The 14,716-nt window shown below is 46.5% G+C and overlaps 1 protein-coding gene across 4 annotated transcripts in view; it reads left to right on the top strand.

Moving 5' to 3' along the window:
• The window catches only part of LOC136373309 (rho guanine nucleotide exchange factor 6-like), a 46,124-nt gene that overhangs the window by 19,894 nt on the left and 11,514 nt on the right, over window positions 1-14,716 (top strand). For 3 of the 4 annotated variants that reach the window (XM_066338203.1, XM_066338201.1, XM_066338204.1), the window contains exons 1-11: window positions 361-474; window positions 883-1,084; window positions 3,607-3,677; window positions 4,865-4,959; window positions 5,628-5,723; window positions 6,554-6,676; window positions 7,976-8,114; window positions 10,293-10,352; window positions 12,479-12,625; window positions 13,486-13,572; window positions 14,562-14,640. In XM_066338203.1, the coding sequence (XP_066194300.1) occupies window positions 886-1,084; window positions 3,607-3,677; window positions 4,865-4,959; window positions 5,628-5,723; window positions 6,554-6,676; window positions 7,976-8,114; window positions 10,293-10,352; window positions 12,479-12,625; window positions 13,486-13,572; window positions 14,562-14,640 (1,096 nt within the window). In that variant the 5' untranslated portion in view covers window positions 361-474; window positions 883-885. Of the gene's footprint in view, window positions 1-346; window positions 475-882; window positions 1,085-3,606; window positions 3,678-4,864; window positions 4,960-5,627; window positions 5,724-6,553; window positions 6,677-7,975; window positions 8,115-10,292; window positions 10,353-12,478; window positions 12,626-13,485; window positions 13,573-14,561; window positions 14,641-14,716 lie in introns of those variants that run through there. The other variant, XM_066338205.1, reaches the window with a different exon arrangement.

The following is a 14,716-nucleotide window of genomic DNA, read 5'->3' as shown; positions in this document are numbered from 1 at the left end:
AGTACTGAGTACTGTTCTACTTTTCTACAGTTTTAAGGGGGATTTCAAAGAAATACTGCAATTGGATGTGTGGCTGCAGAGCTGCCACAACCTAGGAGTGCCTTGGGATGCAATTCAACTTCTTCCATGATGGAAGGGTTATCCCAGCCCAGAAAACCACCCTCACTGCTGACTGGGAGTACTCACGCTGCAGATGCCATGCACTTGCTGTCTTGCTCTGATAGATGCTCTTTAAACTGTTGTGCCCTGTTCCTGTTTTCTTTACAGGCTTTACTCTTTGCTTTGCTGTGATGTGGAGGGATGGTGGACAGCTGGGTAAAACTCAGACTTTGTTTTGTTTCCCCAGATCAGCTGTCAAAAAGGCCATGTTCACATCTGTTCTCTCTTAACTCCACGGCTGGAGACCCCCAGAGTGACTCCAGCGGCACAGCTTCCCAGTCAGCAAGGGTGTTACGGAGGCAGTACAAGCCTGTGGTACCCTTTATTCAACTTGTAATTGTGGGTTTGATGGCCTTGGGGGTAGAGGAGTGTTGTTGGTACCTCTGGGTCAACACCAGAGGTTGTTCTCTCCTGATCTCCATCATGGGTTTGCTGTCTCAGCTGGAAAGAGTCCTGCAGCTTCTCCAAACTGCAATGTTTCTCTGTGTGACAGGAGAAGAATGATTCTTATCTGCCACTCATTGCACTGGGAAACTAAATTAATACTTGTGAGCAACCTTGTCGTCCTCTGAAGGGAGAGTTTACACAACAGCAAGATATTGGTTGTTATACAGAGCAATACTGAAAAAATAGCTGTCACAACAGAAAAGAACAATGGCTTGTCCTAATGGTTTCTGCTTTTTTTGACTATTTGCTGATGTTTTCCCACATTTCTTTCCTTAGGAGATGACCGAGAATGGCAGTCATCAGCTGGTGGTAAAGGCCAGGTTCAATTTTAAGCAGACCAATGAGGATGAACTCTCTGTTAACAAAGGAGACATTATTTATGTCACCCGAGTTGAAGAAGGGGGCTGGTGGGAAGGCACCTTGAATGGAAAAACAGGCTGGTTCCCAAGCAACTACGTCAGAGAAATCAAATCCACCGGTAAGCAAATTGCTTTCAAGGGCCGATTGAACGACAGTGGCACAATGCAGTGAGTACCCTTGCGCCTTTGGGAAATTGCTGCTATTTATTAAGGACTGTTTGTGTACTTCAGGCAGCTGGGCTAATGGAAGGATGAATGGAAGGGTAACATGCAGTGTTTCAGGTGAATTGCTTGAGAGCTGCTTCACCCTCTTCCCAGCACATTTTGCCTTTCTCTTGCTCACTCCAAGCCCCAGCAGCATGGAAGCAGGGATATTGTCAGAGGATGAGGACAGAGATGGATGTGGGTCCCCTTTGTCCTGGGGAGCCATTAGATCATTCCAGTGTCTGAGTACAGAACTAGCTTTTTGTTAGAGACCTTGGTCAGGCAATGTATTTGTGTTTGATCCTGGCTTTTCAGGCATCAATGGAATGGATGCTCACCATCACAGTGTGGAATCTCACAAAAACTGCATGGCCACAGGGCATGGTCCCTGTTTTGGTTCATAGTGATGGTTGATTTCACAGAGTACATTTTTCCCTAGATGCTTCTGCTGCAATATTGAGAAATGAAGAGGGAGAGGATGATCTGTCTGATGATATCTGCCTTTATTGAGCTTTGTCTTGCATGTCCTTAACATTTTCTGTGATGTGATTGTACCAAGACGTAGGGTGGTGATGATGTGAAGCCCCTGGCCAACTGCCCTGTGGCATTACACATCCATTCAAGCAGCTCACCCCTACCCAGGCCTTTGTGTGAGATTAAACTGTTTTTTGGCAAAATGCAACTTAACTCAATGTGCCTTGAGGACTTACCATAGACAGAGATCAGTTGTGTGCTTGGTGCTGGTTCTATGGCTCAGGATCTGCTCTGGCCTCAAACAGAGATGCCAGCAAGGGTCTGCAAGGTAGCTGCAAAATGTGCAGCCTGTTAGACATCCTTGATTCTATCCTTGCAAAACTAAAGCAAAGAAGGGAAGAAAAAAATTTCATGATTTAGTGCTCAAAATTAGGCCAGTTTTTATTTAATTCTAAATGAAAAAAAATCATTGTTAGGATATCTCATCTCCCACTTTTTCCCTCTGGGAAATGATGTCTGAGCTGGAGCAGGAAGTTGCAGCAGAGATTGAAGGCTTGTCTGGCATAACTCAGGAATCACTAATTAACCCAGTGAGGAGAGGAGATGTTTTAAACAAAGGAGAGCAAACTTGAGTCCTATAGGGAAAATCAGATGGGAGCTGCATAACATGACAGTACCTCACTGAAGTGAAGGGCCAGTCTCCCATAGATTCTGATGTAAGAGCCCATCGGATTTTTCTGTCTGCAGAATTTTTCCCTCCAGATCCTCTCTTGGCACCATTTCACATGGCAGGAGGGTTCATTGCCCTGGTGTCTGTGTGCTCAGGAGATATGTCCATATTGCGAGTGAGGAATGAGGGACCATCAGTAAACCCTCCCTGCCCCAGGAATGCTGCTGGGGCTGCAGCTGGCAAGGAGCTGCTTTTCCTACCTCCACAGTGTAAGACTTGTCACTGAATGGAGTTGCTTGTTTTTCAGCAGTGTCCATACCTCTGCTGTGTCCTAGGTGTGCCCTTTGGGTGGAAATGTTCTGTGATTCTGTGACGTAACTGTGAAGCTGTAAGCCTTTAGCTGGAAGTGACAGGAAGCACTACAAGGGCAATAATTAGACAATACATAAAGAGGCTAAGTTTATCAATTTCAAGTTTCTCCTCTGCTATCAGCGTGAAAATAATTGCCTTATGTGAGCGATTGCAGGGAGACAAGAGAACCTGGCTGCTCCACATGGCATGGAGCTGTTTCAGTATGTGCAGTGTGGCCAGAACTGGGGCAGCCTTGCACTGCCTGCTTGTCCCAGTCTAGAGGGGGGATGGTGTTGCTGGGAAAGCCATGCTGCTGGAAGGGAAGGGGCTTCTCTAGGGAAGGAAAATTGGAGCGGGAATTTGTCTGTGTGCACGCATATGTACAGTGCCGGAGGCATCCACAGGGGTTTACCAAATGCAGAATGAGAATTGATTTCCAGGGTTTTGTGAGCTTTTAATTTAAATCTACCTTCATTCAGAGAAGGATTTTGCATCACAAGTGACTATGGGGATGGGAGGTCAGCATTTTCATTGGGGTTGGCTTCAAGTGCCTTGTGAATCACCTGGAAAAAAACACAGTATCTGTCATTTCTAACAGATACCCAGTTTTAAAACCAAATTCAGTGGGACAGGTGAAGCAACACTGTAGTTCCAAACATTGCCAGATACTGGGCTGCTGCCAGGGATTTTGGAGCAAACCTGGACTCTGGTTGGCAGAAGCTGCATGAAGCTTCTGGTGTGACTCGCTTGGCCACTGTCAGTGTCATGCATGCCACTGATCTTATCCTAGGTTTTGTGAAATGGGGAAACAAACCCTGCAATTGAAGTTTTGCGGTCACAGGGGTGAAGTTACATTTGCTGGACATCATGTGGCAGTGTCTTTTCCTGATGGAATAATGAGAGCTGTGCATTGTAATTTATTCATGGTGTTTTTTTGTACAGATAAACCACTCTCTCCCAAAGCATTAAAAGGGCTAGAAAACACTCAGCTGACAAAAAATTATTACCCTGTGGTAAGTTTTCAAGTGCTCATCATACATTTTATCATACATTTTAATAAGTACCATGTTATTAATCTTCTGGCTCCTTCCCTTAAAAATCATTAAAGCAATTTGTAATAATTGGGGATGTGACTGTTTAAATGCAGCTGTTTCCATTCCCTTGATTCAAGGCCGTTGAAACAAAAAACCACAAATGGAAGCAGTTGCAAGATGTCAAAAATAGAGACTTGAAGTAGACAATTGGGATAATTAAGGAGAGATGGCAGTTTTCCGATCAGTGCAGGGGGTTAAGGCACAACATTTCCTGTTGATAAAGGTGGGGAGATAATGTCATGGTGTAAGCAAGCCAAATCAGGGCTCTGGCCCTTTTCTTGGGTTTGGCTAGAGATGTTACACCCCAAGGTGTCTGTCCTGTGCCTCTGCCAGCAGCTGCAGCCCTTGGAGAATAGGCAGCTGCCACAGCTCATGACCTGGCTTTGTAATTTGCCTTGGCTTTGGAGCAGGTTCACAGCCTGCCAGGCCATGAATTGCTGCTGCAGAAGGAGTAGAGAAACATCCCCTCCTTTACATATTGCTGCCAAAGCTAGGAGGTCTGTCAAAGCAGGGACAGTTACCTTCCCCCTGTATCCAGGCTGTGGTGTAAGAGAGTGAGGATGCCTCGTTAGCATCCCTGGCTCTCAGTGCTGGAGCTTAATCCTGCTCATCAGTATGTCTAAATATATCTCAAGCAAAGCAAAGCAGAAGCAGTATGTCCAGGGAGCTGGAAACCACCTCCACTGTCTCCAGAGCTTATCCACACTAAGAAACTGGAATGCTAATTGGGAGTGTGCAGGTACTGGGTTTGCCTGCTGTGTGGCCAGAGACAAACCAGCTGCTGAGATGGATTAGTAGGACCAAACCCAAATCATTACATCCCTGAAGTGGCCAATGAGGTGTGCCCTGGCTTGATCTGCCACAGAAGCCATCCTTGGTGCAGCCTTTAACACCTGCTTTCCAGGCCTCCCCAGGTTTGCAAAGTAAAATCTCAATATTTGACCACCAGGTCTTTACTGGGTGTTCTGGGTTCTGCATTAAGAAATGTAATTTCTGGACTTAAAATACACTTCCATGCTTTTCCAGACTTGGAAACTGATGTCGTGTTCTTTTGACTAATTTGCTACTACAAAGATCTTTTCTCAGTGCTCTGTCTCTCACCCTAGGTGTTGCAAAATATTCTGGAAACAGAACGAGATTATGCAAAGGAACTACAGTCACTTCTGGGAACTTACTTAAGACCACTCCAGTCTTACGATAAGTAAGATATAGGGGCATCTGAGGTGGAGAGAACACTGTGGGAGCCGTGGGGTGTCATGGACAGAGGGCACGTGTTTAGACACTGTCCAGTCAGGAGAGATGAGAGTGGTATTCTAAGGCCTCTGTATTTCAGTCACTTCTCCCTTCCCAAAATCTTTGTGTGGGTAAATTTTTTATGCTCTCAGCCTTGTATGCCTAAATGAGGGTGGTATGAGAGTGACTCTCAGGATGACAGAAACAGGCACATTAGCTTTGGAAACATCCAACCTCACTCAAGGAACAAAGAAGCCCCTATCTGTCAGACCGTCCTCCCACAGGGAAACCCATGGCATGAATCCCTGAAGACAAAACTCTGTGTCTGTGCACACACCTCCCTCTCCACCTCTGCTGAAATCCTATCTGTCTGTTCCTATTAGACAGCTAAAGGTCTGAGAAGATTAGTGGGATTAAGTGATTAAAATCCAATTAAGGTAATCCTTGGCAGCAGAAGTCTTCTCCAGAAGACTGTGGTCTGTAGCTTACAGATCATGAATTTTGTGTTCTGTCCGATGCTGTATCTAGGGAAGGAGAAATTGTTGTGCCTTTTTGGAATGGCGGCTGATCAATAGAAACGAGATGCTCCTGAGAGTAACTTTTCTCTGATGGTGACTGGCAATGTGGCTCTTGTAGGCTCAGTGCCGGGGACATCGTGGCATTGCTGGGAAATGTGGAAGAAATCTCTGCTTTTCAGCAAACACTGAACCAAACCTTGGAAGAAGTTGCAAAGTAAGTTTGTGTCATAGCACTGAGGTTGTTAAGCTTTTCAACTGTAGCTAAAAATAATAGAAAGACATGTTCATTAATGTTCCTCCTGTCTACTGTCTTAGACTTGTTAAATATAGAAGAAAATAACAGGGCTAAGGAAAGGTGACAGGCAGTGCTTTGGCAGGAGAGAAGGTAGAAGGAACTCTGACATTGCTGGTGTTAAAGCATCTGCTGAATGAGTGTCACTAGACCTGACAGAAAAGTGTGCCTAACCCAAAGATGCAGACACATGCAGGGTGGGAGATCTGGCAGGCATGAAGATGGGAATTGCCAGGGAGCAAAGAGCAAATTATTAGAGGTGATAATTTCCTGCAGGAAGGCTGACAGACATGTTTAGCCTTATCTAAGGGCTGAAAAGAGATGGGGAAAGACTGAATATTTGGAATATATTCAGGCCGTGGCTTCTCCTTCTTTCTCCATCTTTTCATATTCACAGGCAGCCCAGAGAGTGGGACCTGCCCCTGCACTGCCCCTAGTTCCAGCATATCTGCATCCTCATCATCCCAGCTGTAGCTCTGCTGGTGATACATATCAGGTTGTCACAGGTTGTCTGAGGCTGATAATGGGTTGTGATGCTCACTGTCTGCACCACAGGAACAGACCCACCTGAGGGTCCCCCTCTTCCTCCTCCCCAGGTGGCAGGTGTGGGTATTTTGCTCAGTGCTGCAGTTATGAGGTGACCTGGGAACTTCCCTGAGCAGTGGGTAGTTCCTGGGCAGGTCCCTGAGAGTGCTGTGGCTGCAGGGTGCAGATCCAGAGGCTTAACATGGCTGGTGTGTTGGTGTCTGTAGGCTCCCTGAGAACCAGCAGTGTGTGGGAGGCTGTTTCATGAACCTGATGCCCCAGTTCTGCTCCCTGTACCTGACATACTGTGCTAACCACCCTTCAGCAGTGAATGTCCTCACACAGCACAGGTGAGTGATGGAGAAGGAGATTCAGATTCCTTTAAAAAGTTAACTTTCGTTATTAATACTTGGCCTGGCATGGCTGTTGACCTGTTTTGACAATAGGGCAAGGATATTTCCTGCTGCTGGGGCTTTGAGCTTTTCAGCAGGGCCTTTCAGCTTCAGCATGAAGACAACTCACACTGCTTGTGTTCAGAGCTGATCTCACAGGTCCTTTTTGCACATACAGGATTCCCACCTTGGGTCAAACAGGCAGCCTCAGCTCTGGCAATAGTATCTTCTGTGATTACTTGCTAAAGGACCCAGATGCTGTTTCAGACCCACTGCTCAAGTGCTCACACACCGACAAATGGGAGGGTGTTCCCCTGTGGTACCATGGTGAGGGGGCACATCACTGCAGAAGGAGGATGGTCATCGAGTCACCCAGTTACCCAGTTTATTAATTAAGCTTCTATTCAACCAAATGGTTGATTTTCAGGATCATTGGTAGATCACATTAATAACATCTTTCTTCAATGTGACCCACATTAGTAGACACTTGAATTTGTGTGATGTCCTGCTCAAAAGTGTGCCAAGCCAAGATGCTACCACTGTGTCATTCCTAATGCAGGTTAGCTGTCCTCCCTGCAATGATGGGAAAGCCAGCACCACATCCATAGTGTTTAAGTCTTCCCATTCTGCAATGAGAACTCACAATGTATTTACTTAACCTGCTGAAATCCAGCTTTATATCAGTGTAACAACAAGCCTGGCTCCAGCAAATTACTCATTCATTCAATTCCTCAGTCTGACTCCTTTTCCTAAATCAACCAAAGAATCAGCTTTGGCAAATGTGCTGACACACAGAAGCCATGTTCTCTGGAGAAATGTGCATGCAAACACCTGCATCACAGCTTCCAGAAGGGCCCCAGTGCATTGCTGCAGCCTCCTCCAGCACAGCACCAGCCTATGCAGCCCCCACCCCCCTCCCCTCTCTCCATCCACCAGATACCTGGCCCTGTGCCACCTTGCTGTGCTGAGGGACCAGCTGCTGGCACCAATGTGCCCCGGGGGCTGTGCATTCCACCTGTGGCCACACAGCATCCTCTCCTGCTTTCCAAGGGAGAAGGGTCTTGCTTGGCTAGAAGCTCCCTGCCTGCTCCATGGAGTTGGTGGTGGGTTGGGGGTGCTCAGAGAGGAGTTTGTACTGCCTTTAAAGAGGCACTACACCAGCTCAGAGCAGAGCCCTGGACATCAGGAGAGCATGGGAGGCAGCAAAACACAGCCCTCAGCTCTGAGAGTCCTTGTTGTTGTTGTCTCTTTTTATAGTGATGAGCTGGAGAAGTTCATGGAGAGGCAGGGTGCATCCAGCCCAGGCATTCTCATTCTGACCACAAGCCTCAGCAAACCCTTCCTGAGGCTGGATAAATATGTGACACTGCTGCAGGAGCTGGAGCGGCACATGGAGGTAGGTAGGGTGTGGAGCTGCTGGGCAGGCTCTGCCCCTTGATGCTGCCAGAGCTGCTCCCTGAGCTTCAAGAGACACTTCTGCCTCTTGGTATTTGAGCATCATGTGGCTAAAAGTACTTGCCACATCTCCAAAGAGATGTCCCATGTCTCCCAGACATTATTCACCTTTCAGATTAAAAGTGAGAAACTGGTGGAAAAGTCTGAGGAATACTGTGGAAATGCATTGCCTGCTTTTCACCCCAGCCCTTCCTCAAAGATGGGCCATTTCCAGCACAAGTAAAAGCAGAGTCTAGGGTCGGGCTGCAGCTGCTGTTTATTTGCACAGCCAAGAATAAATCTGTGTTTTTGTTATCATTTGATGAGATTCCTAAGCCTGGCCTCTCACTCCTGTGACTCACAGGCACATTCCCACCCCTTGCCCCAGGGTTGTGCTCCTGGGTGGAGGCAGAGCTGCACAGATGTGGATCTGGCAGCCAGCACAGACACGGGTGGAGAGCTAGTCCCTGGGAGCAGAAAGAGCAGCCAAGGGCACAGACACTTCCTTGGCAAGAAGCAGGTCTGCTTCAGGACATTTCTTGCCCAAGGGACTGTAGCGATCTCTGCTATTGGAGCTCTGCTACTCACTGCTGGTGCACTTCAGCTGCAGGAAGGGAAAACTCAGGAGTGATGCAAGGGGCTGAAGAAAACAGAAGTAACTGTGTTTTTAAGCAAGTTTACTTTTTCCCCTCATCCAGTTTAAATTACCAGTTAATTCAGCACACTTATCCATGACCTACAATCAAGCCAAAGGATTAAAACTTCTATGCTTGAGCCAGGGATACTCCTGCATAAGAGAAGGCATGAGAGCCTTCAGAGTAGGCACACTCCAGACCTACCTGTACCCTCTTACCTGGCTGAGCTGAGCAGCAGGGACTGAGCTGAGCCTGGCTGCAGCCACCATGCCTGTGCAGGGACAATGTGCTCTTTGCCTGCTCTTTGCAGGCAATTCAGCAGTGGATTTAGGGACACACATGTCACCTATTTCTCTTAGTTTCTAAGCTGGGTGTGGGAGTTTTGTTGCATGAATCAGTAGGGGTGAGGTTTAAGCTGTGATGCTGTGGGAAGAGGATGGTTGTGAGCAGTGTGGATGTACATCACAGCATTCCCTACACTGCTGCAGAGCTGCTGAGGGGGCAGGTGTGTTCAGGGCAGCCACTCGTCCCACATTCTAGATGAGCAATCCCAGGCTGCAGGGACAGCTCCATCACAACCTAGACACCTTACAATTTGCTTGGCATGAGGACTTGGTGAGGAGCAGGGCCCTGGATCCAGGAGAAAATTCTGGGAGAGTACTAGCATACAGCTGGGGTCAGAGATAAGGGGCACCATTCTGCTTTTACCTGGCCCAAGAGCTCTCTGCTCAGACATGCCTGTGGGAACTGACAGTGGTCAGAACATGGATTCTTAGGCTCCAGGCAGTGCCTTGAAGCCTGTGGGAAAGCCAACTACAGAACTCTCTCAGTCTGGCCTGGGAAATCATAAGGAGGAACCCAAAACAATCCTTGTAGATACTGTCCTCCTGACATCTGGTGTTTGCCCAACTTGTGTACTGGTAGAGATGTTTACAAGAAGGTGGTGCCCTAAAGGACCAATCCTATTCATTGTACCGAAACACTGTATAAAAAGAATCTGTCTTTCAATAAACTTTGCTATAAGCCCTCTGAGAAACCAGAGTTCTACGTGTCGATACATGAGCTGTCCTGAATCATAACAATACATGCCCTCCCTTAAACCCAGAGGTGAAGCCCCCTTGATGCTCGTGGATTTCCACCCTTGATGGAGCAGTGGCTGGAATACCTGGCACATCAATAGAAGTTTCCTTCCTAAAGGTGCACCCTGCACCACTGCCTGTTTTCATTGATTTTTCTTTGCAAGTCAGATTTGTTCTAAGTCAAATCATACCTGCTCTTGCTCTGGCCACTTCACATTCATTAAATTGGTATCAGTGAATTGCATAGCTGCCTTTAGCCATGCCATGTTGAAGTGGATGGTGGGGAAGGTACTTGGGGGACTTTGACCTCCTCCTGAAGCCCACACTGCCTGTATCCTCATCCCTGAGTGTACTGGGACTGTGGGTGATGCTCAGGGTGGGTGCCATTGCTGCTGATGGCTGAGAAATTTGTTCTCCTTTCACTAGGAGGCGCATGCAGATCATGAAGCTGTTTTGAAAGCTGTCACATCCTTCAAGTCCCTTGCGGTAGGTGGCAATTCTTAAAATAGAGCACTCCATTTCAGGTCTGCATTTCATGAAAAATGAGTCAAGCCTGACATTTGTCTCCTCATTAGGAAAAAAGGTCTTTTGGAATGGAAAAGATGGGTTACAAAGAAACTTAATTTCACATTTCAAACCTAGAGCTGCTCCTCTGGCTGCAGCAAGTGCATGCTGGTTCTATGGTCCCAGAGCAGAGATGGTGGATCTCCACGTTTCTCCTCTATTACTGAAAGCCATGTACAGACCATGGTGGCAGAAGGGTCCCTTTCATCTCCTGTTGCCTCCCTAATCATTTGCCACCTGAAACTAGACCACCCCTTGTTCATTGAGGGAGAGATTAGCACGGCTGTGACTGACCCAAGTGCTGGTACCAATGCGAAGTTCCCCTCTGAGCCCATGGAGTAACTCTTGGTTTTGCTGAGGTTTGCTCCATGGGCATCAGGAGGCTTGGACCACATTCCAGTAATATGTGGCTCCATGTGCCATGGCCATTGGTAGGGAACAGAGAGAAGGGATGAGTCAGAGATAACAAACCTATTTCTGTGAACTCTGTCATCTGCACCCCTCAAAGTCCTGCTGCACTGAGATGAAATAGAGGGGGGAAAGCCATCCATGTGCACAAAGTTTTTACTTGGAAAAGCTTTTTTTGGTTATTAAAAAAGCTCTAGTCTCTCTTGCTTTGTAGCCACAGAGAACCTTTCACTATAACCATTTCAGATATGGTCCAGCTTCCTTCCTTTAGCACAACAGATGTCACATGTTTGTGACAGATGCAAGTGTTTAGCAGTGGAGATAAAAGATGGGGAGGAGAAAGTTCATAGAAAACAGGAAAGGGAGATCATGTTACATTTACTTAGAAACTCAGCACCCTTTCCATTTATTCTGGAAGCTAGTAGGGGAATAACTCATTTAAATTACAAAGTGTCATTAATCTTTAGGAAATTTCATAAGTGCTGGATGGTTTTACTTGAAATGTGTACTTGGGTGATGAGTAATTTAATGTCATTATGACACAACTAAAGAGGTTCAATGTGGATTTGGGGTTGGACTGGCAGAGGTGCCCCTTGTGATGGGTATGTGATCCTGTTATAGGGCCAGGAAGGCTCCTGAGCAAAGGCAGGGAGGGACCAAGGAGCCACTGTGATTCACAGCGGTGCCTCTGCACAGACTGTGATGAACTCCTGTGGATCATATATGGATTTTTATCCTGGGAACATTGGATTTGGACACTTGGGGAGCCATCAAAACATACAACAGTTGTAGAACCAGAGTAAACCCCCACAGTTTGGTTCAAATGTATGTGGTTTCAAACTAGACCCAGTGCAGCCTCTCTCTTTGAAGAGCTGGATAGTCAATGAATTGGAAAGGAGGAAAATCTCTGTCAGAAAAAGGGGTTTGGAAAAAAACAAGTAGTTGGTGAAAACAGCCCTGGTTTGGCTTTGCAGAATTTTTCCCTGTTGACAGAAGAGTCAGTTAAAGAAAGTATTGCTTGGATTTGCAGGACTCTTTGTTCAGTCAGCATTGTCCTCTCTTGCTGAGAGCTGATGAGAGACGGGTCCCTCCTTGGAGCTTCTCCAGTCCCCAGCTGCCCAGCAGTGGTGCAGTCTTTTCAATTACAGCACTGTCAGAAGATTCTTTTTTGTGCTAACCTACAGCCCCTCCCAGTCCTGCTTTTGGGTTCCCAGATTTTGGTTAGAAAATATCCACCCATCTGACTTGTGGGGACTTGCAGTGCTGCAAGTTCAACTCTGTTGTTTAGACAAAATGGGCAAATTCCCCCTAAGCAGTAGCAAAATGAAAGACATTTAACTGTGCAGCTGTCTTGGTTTGGAAATTGTGACCCTGAACTCAGAGGTAGGGCTGGTTTGGAAAGAAAAGTTTGCTGAGTGCAGTTTGCAACTTCCTTGACATTTGAATGTAATCATTACTTCATAAATTACTAGGATGTGATTTTTTAACAAACTTTGTGTAATGGGGCCAAAGCAGGCTTTCCTGATCCCTGACATGACCATCCCTGAGCCCACAGGGCTGTGTGAGTGTTGCTGGTGAAACTAGGCTGGTTTGGGTTTGCTTCTGCCCTTCAGCTAACAAAGCTTTACTGTGATTCCCAGTTGCAATGCCAGGAGCTGAGGAAGAGGAAACAACTTGAGCTGCAAATCCTTTCTGAATCCATCCAGCGCTGGGAAGGAGAGGACATAAAAATTATGGGAAATGTCATCTACATGTCCCAGGTTATGGTGCAGTCTGGGGGAAGTGAGGTGAGTGTGGTGTTCCTTCTGCTGGCTAAAGACCTCGTGTCTGAATACCCACTTGTTCCTGGGGTAAGTGATGCAAGGCAGCAGTTCCTCCCCTTCCAGGCCACAAACTGATGACAAATAATGCTGATAAATAATTTTACCTTGTGAAGAGCTGTGCAATGGGACTGTGAACATCTTTGGAGTGAGTCAGGCGCCCCATAGGCTTAGCTTCAGGCCTTTGGTGACACACTTTTCAAGAAAATAAGTATCTCAGTGTCATATAGCACATTAATTTCCCTCTTTCTCCCCTGTGACTTACTCTGAGAAATGAGAGTGACTATAAAATGTCCTATGTGCAGCACAGGGGCTGCTCTGATGCCTCATCCCAGAGCTGACTGTGCTTTGGAACTAACTGGAGCGATTCTTGTTCTACTGGTCCTAATGTATCGCACCAGTGCCTGACAGACCTTCCCCAGTGGTGCTAAAGCCATGCGTGCTGCATGCTCAGTGTGGGAAAGTACCTGTTAGCACTGAATTGCTTGCTGTAGCAATTTTTCCCTGGGAAGGCAAGACTTGTAAAACAAACCCGTGCAGCATCTAGTCCCAAAAGTCTTTCTTGTTTGGGATGTGAGATGCTGGGGGACATAAGGCCTTCTGAGGCACTCTGCAATCATTGGAAGAGAATTAGCAGGATGCAGACAAAAATCTAGGCAGGGAAAACTGGTGCATAAATGAGATGCTGTAGGGAAAAAAAAGCCAGAATAGTTGGTTTGGGGGTGATCTCACAGGCTGGGATTCCAGTTGCAACAGGTTCAGTTTGCTAGAGGCAGGTGCTTGTGATGCCCTGCAGACTTGACTAACCTAAATTCTAATCCTCCCAGGAGAAAGAGGAGCGGTATTTCTTGTTATTTTCCAATGTTTTGCTGATGCTATCTGCCAGCCCACGGATGAGTGGGTTCATCTATCAGGTAGGCATGCTTAGTTTGAAGTTGCAAAGCCTTCAGTGTAAAAAAGCAAATCAGATAGTTCTTATCAAATTCAAGTCCTCTACATCCTTCAAACTCTCTGTTGTGATGCAAACACCCCAGGCTGGGGGCTAGGACTTGGCTTTACCATGTACCAGGATAGCCAATGCCTTTGTCCTGATAATTGGTTAAGCAGCATTTGGTAAGTGAATGCTGTTAAATAAAAAAAAAAAAAAAAAAAAAAAAAGAAAGAAAAAGGAAAAACCTCAAAACCTGTTGTTCTACCTGCTGTTCTTGAGAGTGGGGTGTGTATGTAAGGTGTCCTGACTTAGCTGTGGGGTTTTGACCAGCCAGCTGGCTCTCAGTTTTGTGCCATCTCTGGAAAATATTTATAAAGCCCACTGCAAAGAGCATGAAAATTCCACTCCTGAGGTACTATGTATAACTCTGCATTTCTTGTGTTTTACCATTTTCCAATACCATCCAATGGCTGTTGAGAGCTTGGTTTTTCTCCACCTGTCTGAAACCATCAACACTGCCAGGAAAAGCATGCTCTTATTTTGATGTGTCATTTGTCATAGCAAGGGAGATGAGAAAGATTTGGGAAATATTTGGCTGGGTTTTCTGACTTGACCCATCGGTGGGTGTAAGGTGAGCAGGCAGTTCAGCATGCAAATTAGAGGGATGGGGAAGGCTTTCAGAAAAAGCCACGGGAAATTGATCCTTCTGACTTGACTGTAAAAAAGGTTTGCACTGAATGAAGGGAAAGGGCGGCAGATGAGGCAGGGATGACTCAGTTGTCATGGGAGCCTCATCTCTGGGGTTTGACCTAGTTGTGCAGGGAAATCTAGATCCATACATTAAAGGAGACTCTTCATGCAGTCTGAAGCCTTCACAAATTAATTTTTAATGGCGATTTTCAAAGAGAAAGGAATCAGCAGAAACAAGCAAAACAACACCTGCAGACACTGATTGCTCTTCAATTCTCCCAGGGAAAGCTGCCTTTGACAGGAATGACACTGACAAAGCTGGAAGATGCCGAAGGGAATGAGCACATGTTTGAAATCACAGGTAGGTCAGTGGGGCCCTCTGCCTGGGGTGGTCCTCCCAGTGCAAACAACAGTTGCCACTGGAAGTACTGGTCCTC

Source organism: Sylvia atricapilla, chromosome W, assembly GCF_009819655.1.
Source record: "Sylvia atricapilla isolate bSylAtr1 chromosome W, bSylAtr1.pri, whole genome shotgun sequence".
Lineage (NCBI taxonomy): Eukaryota > Metazoa > Chordata > Aves > Passeriformes > Sylviidae > Sylvia > Sylvia atricapilla.
Note: the sequence above shows the minus strand (reverse complement) of the source record. Positions and strands in the feature narration are given on the sequence as shown.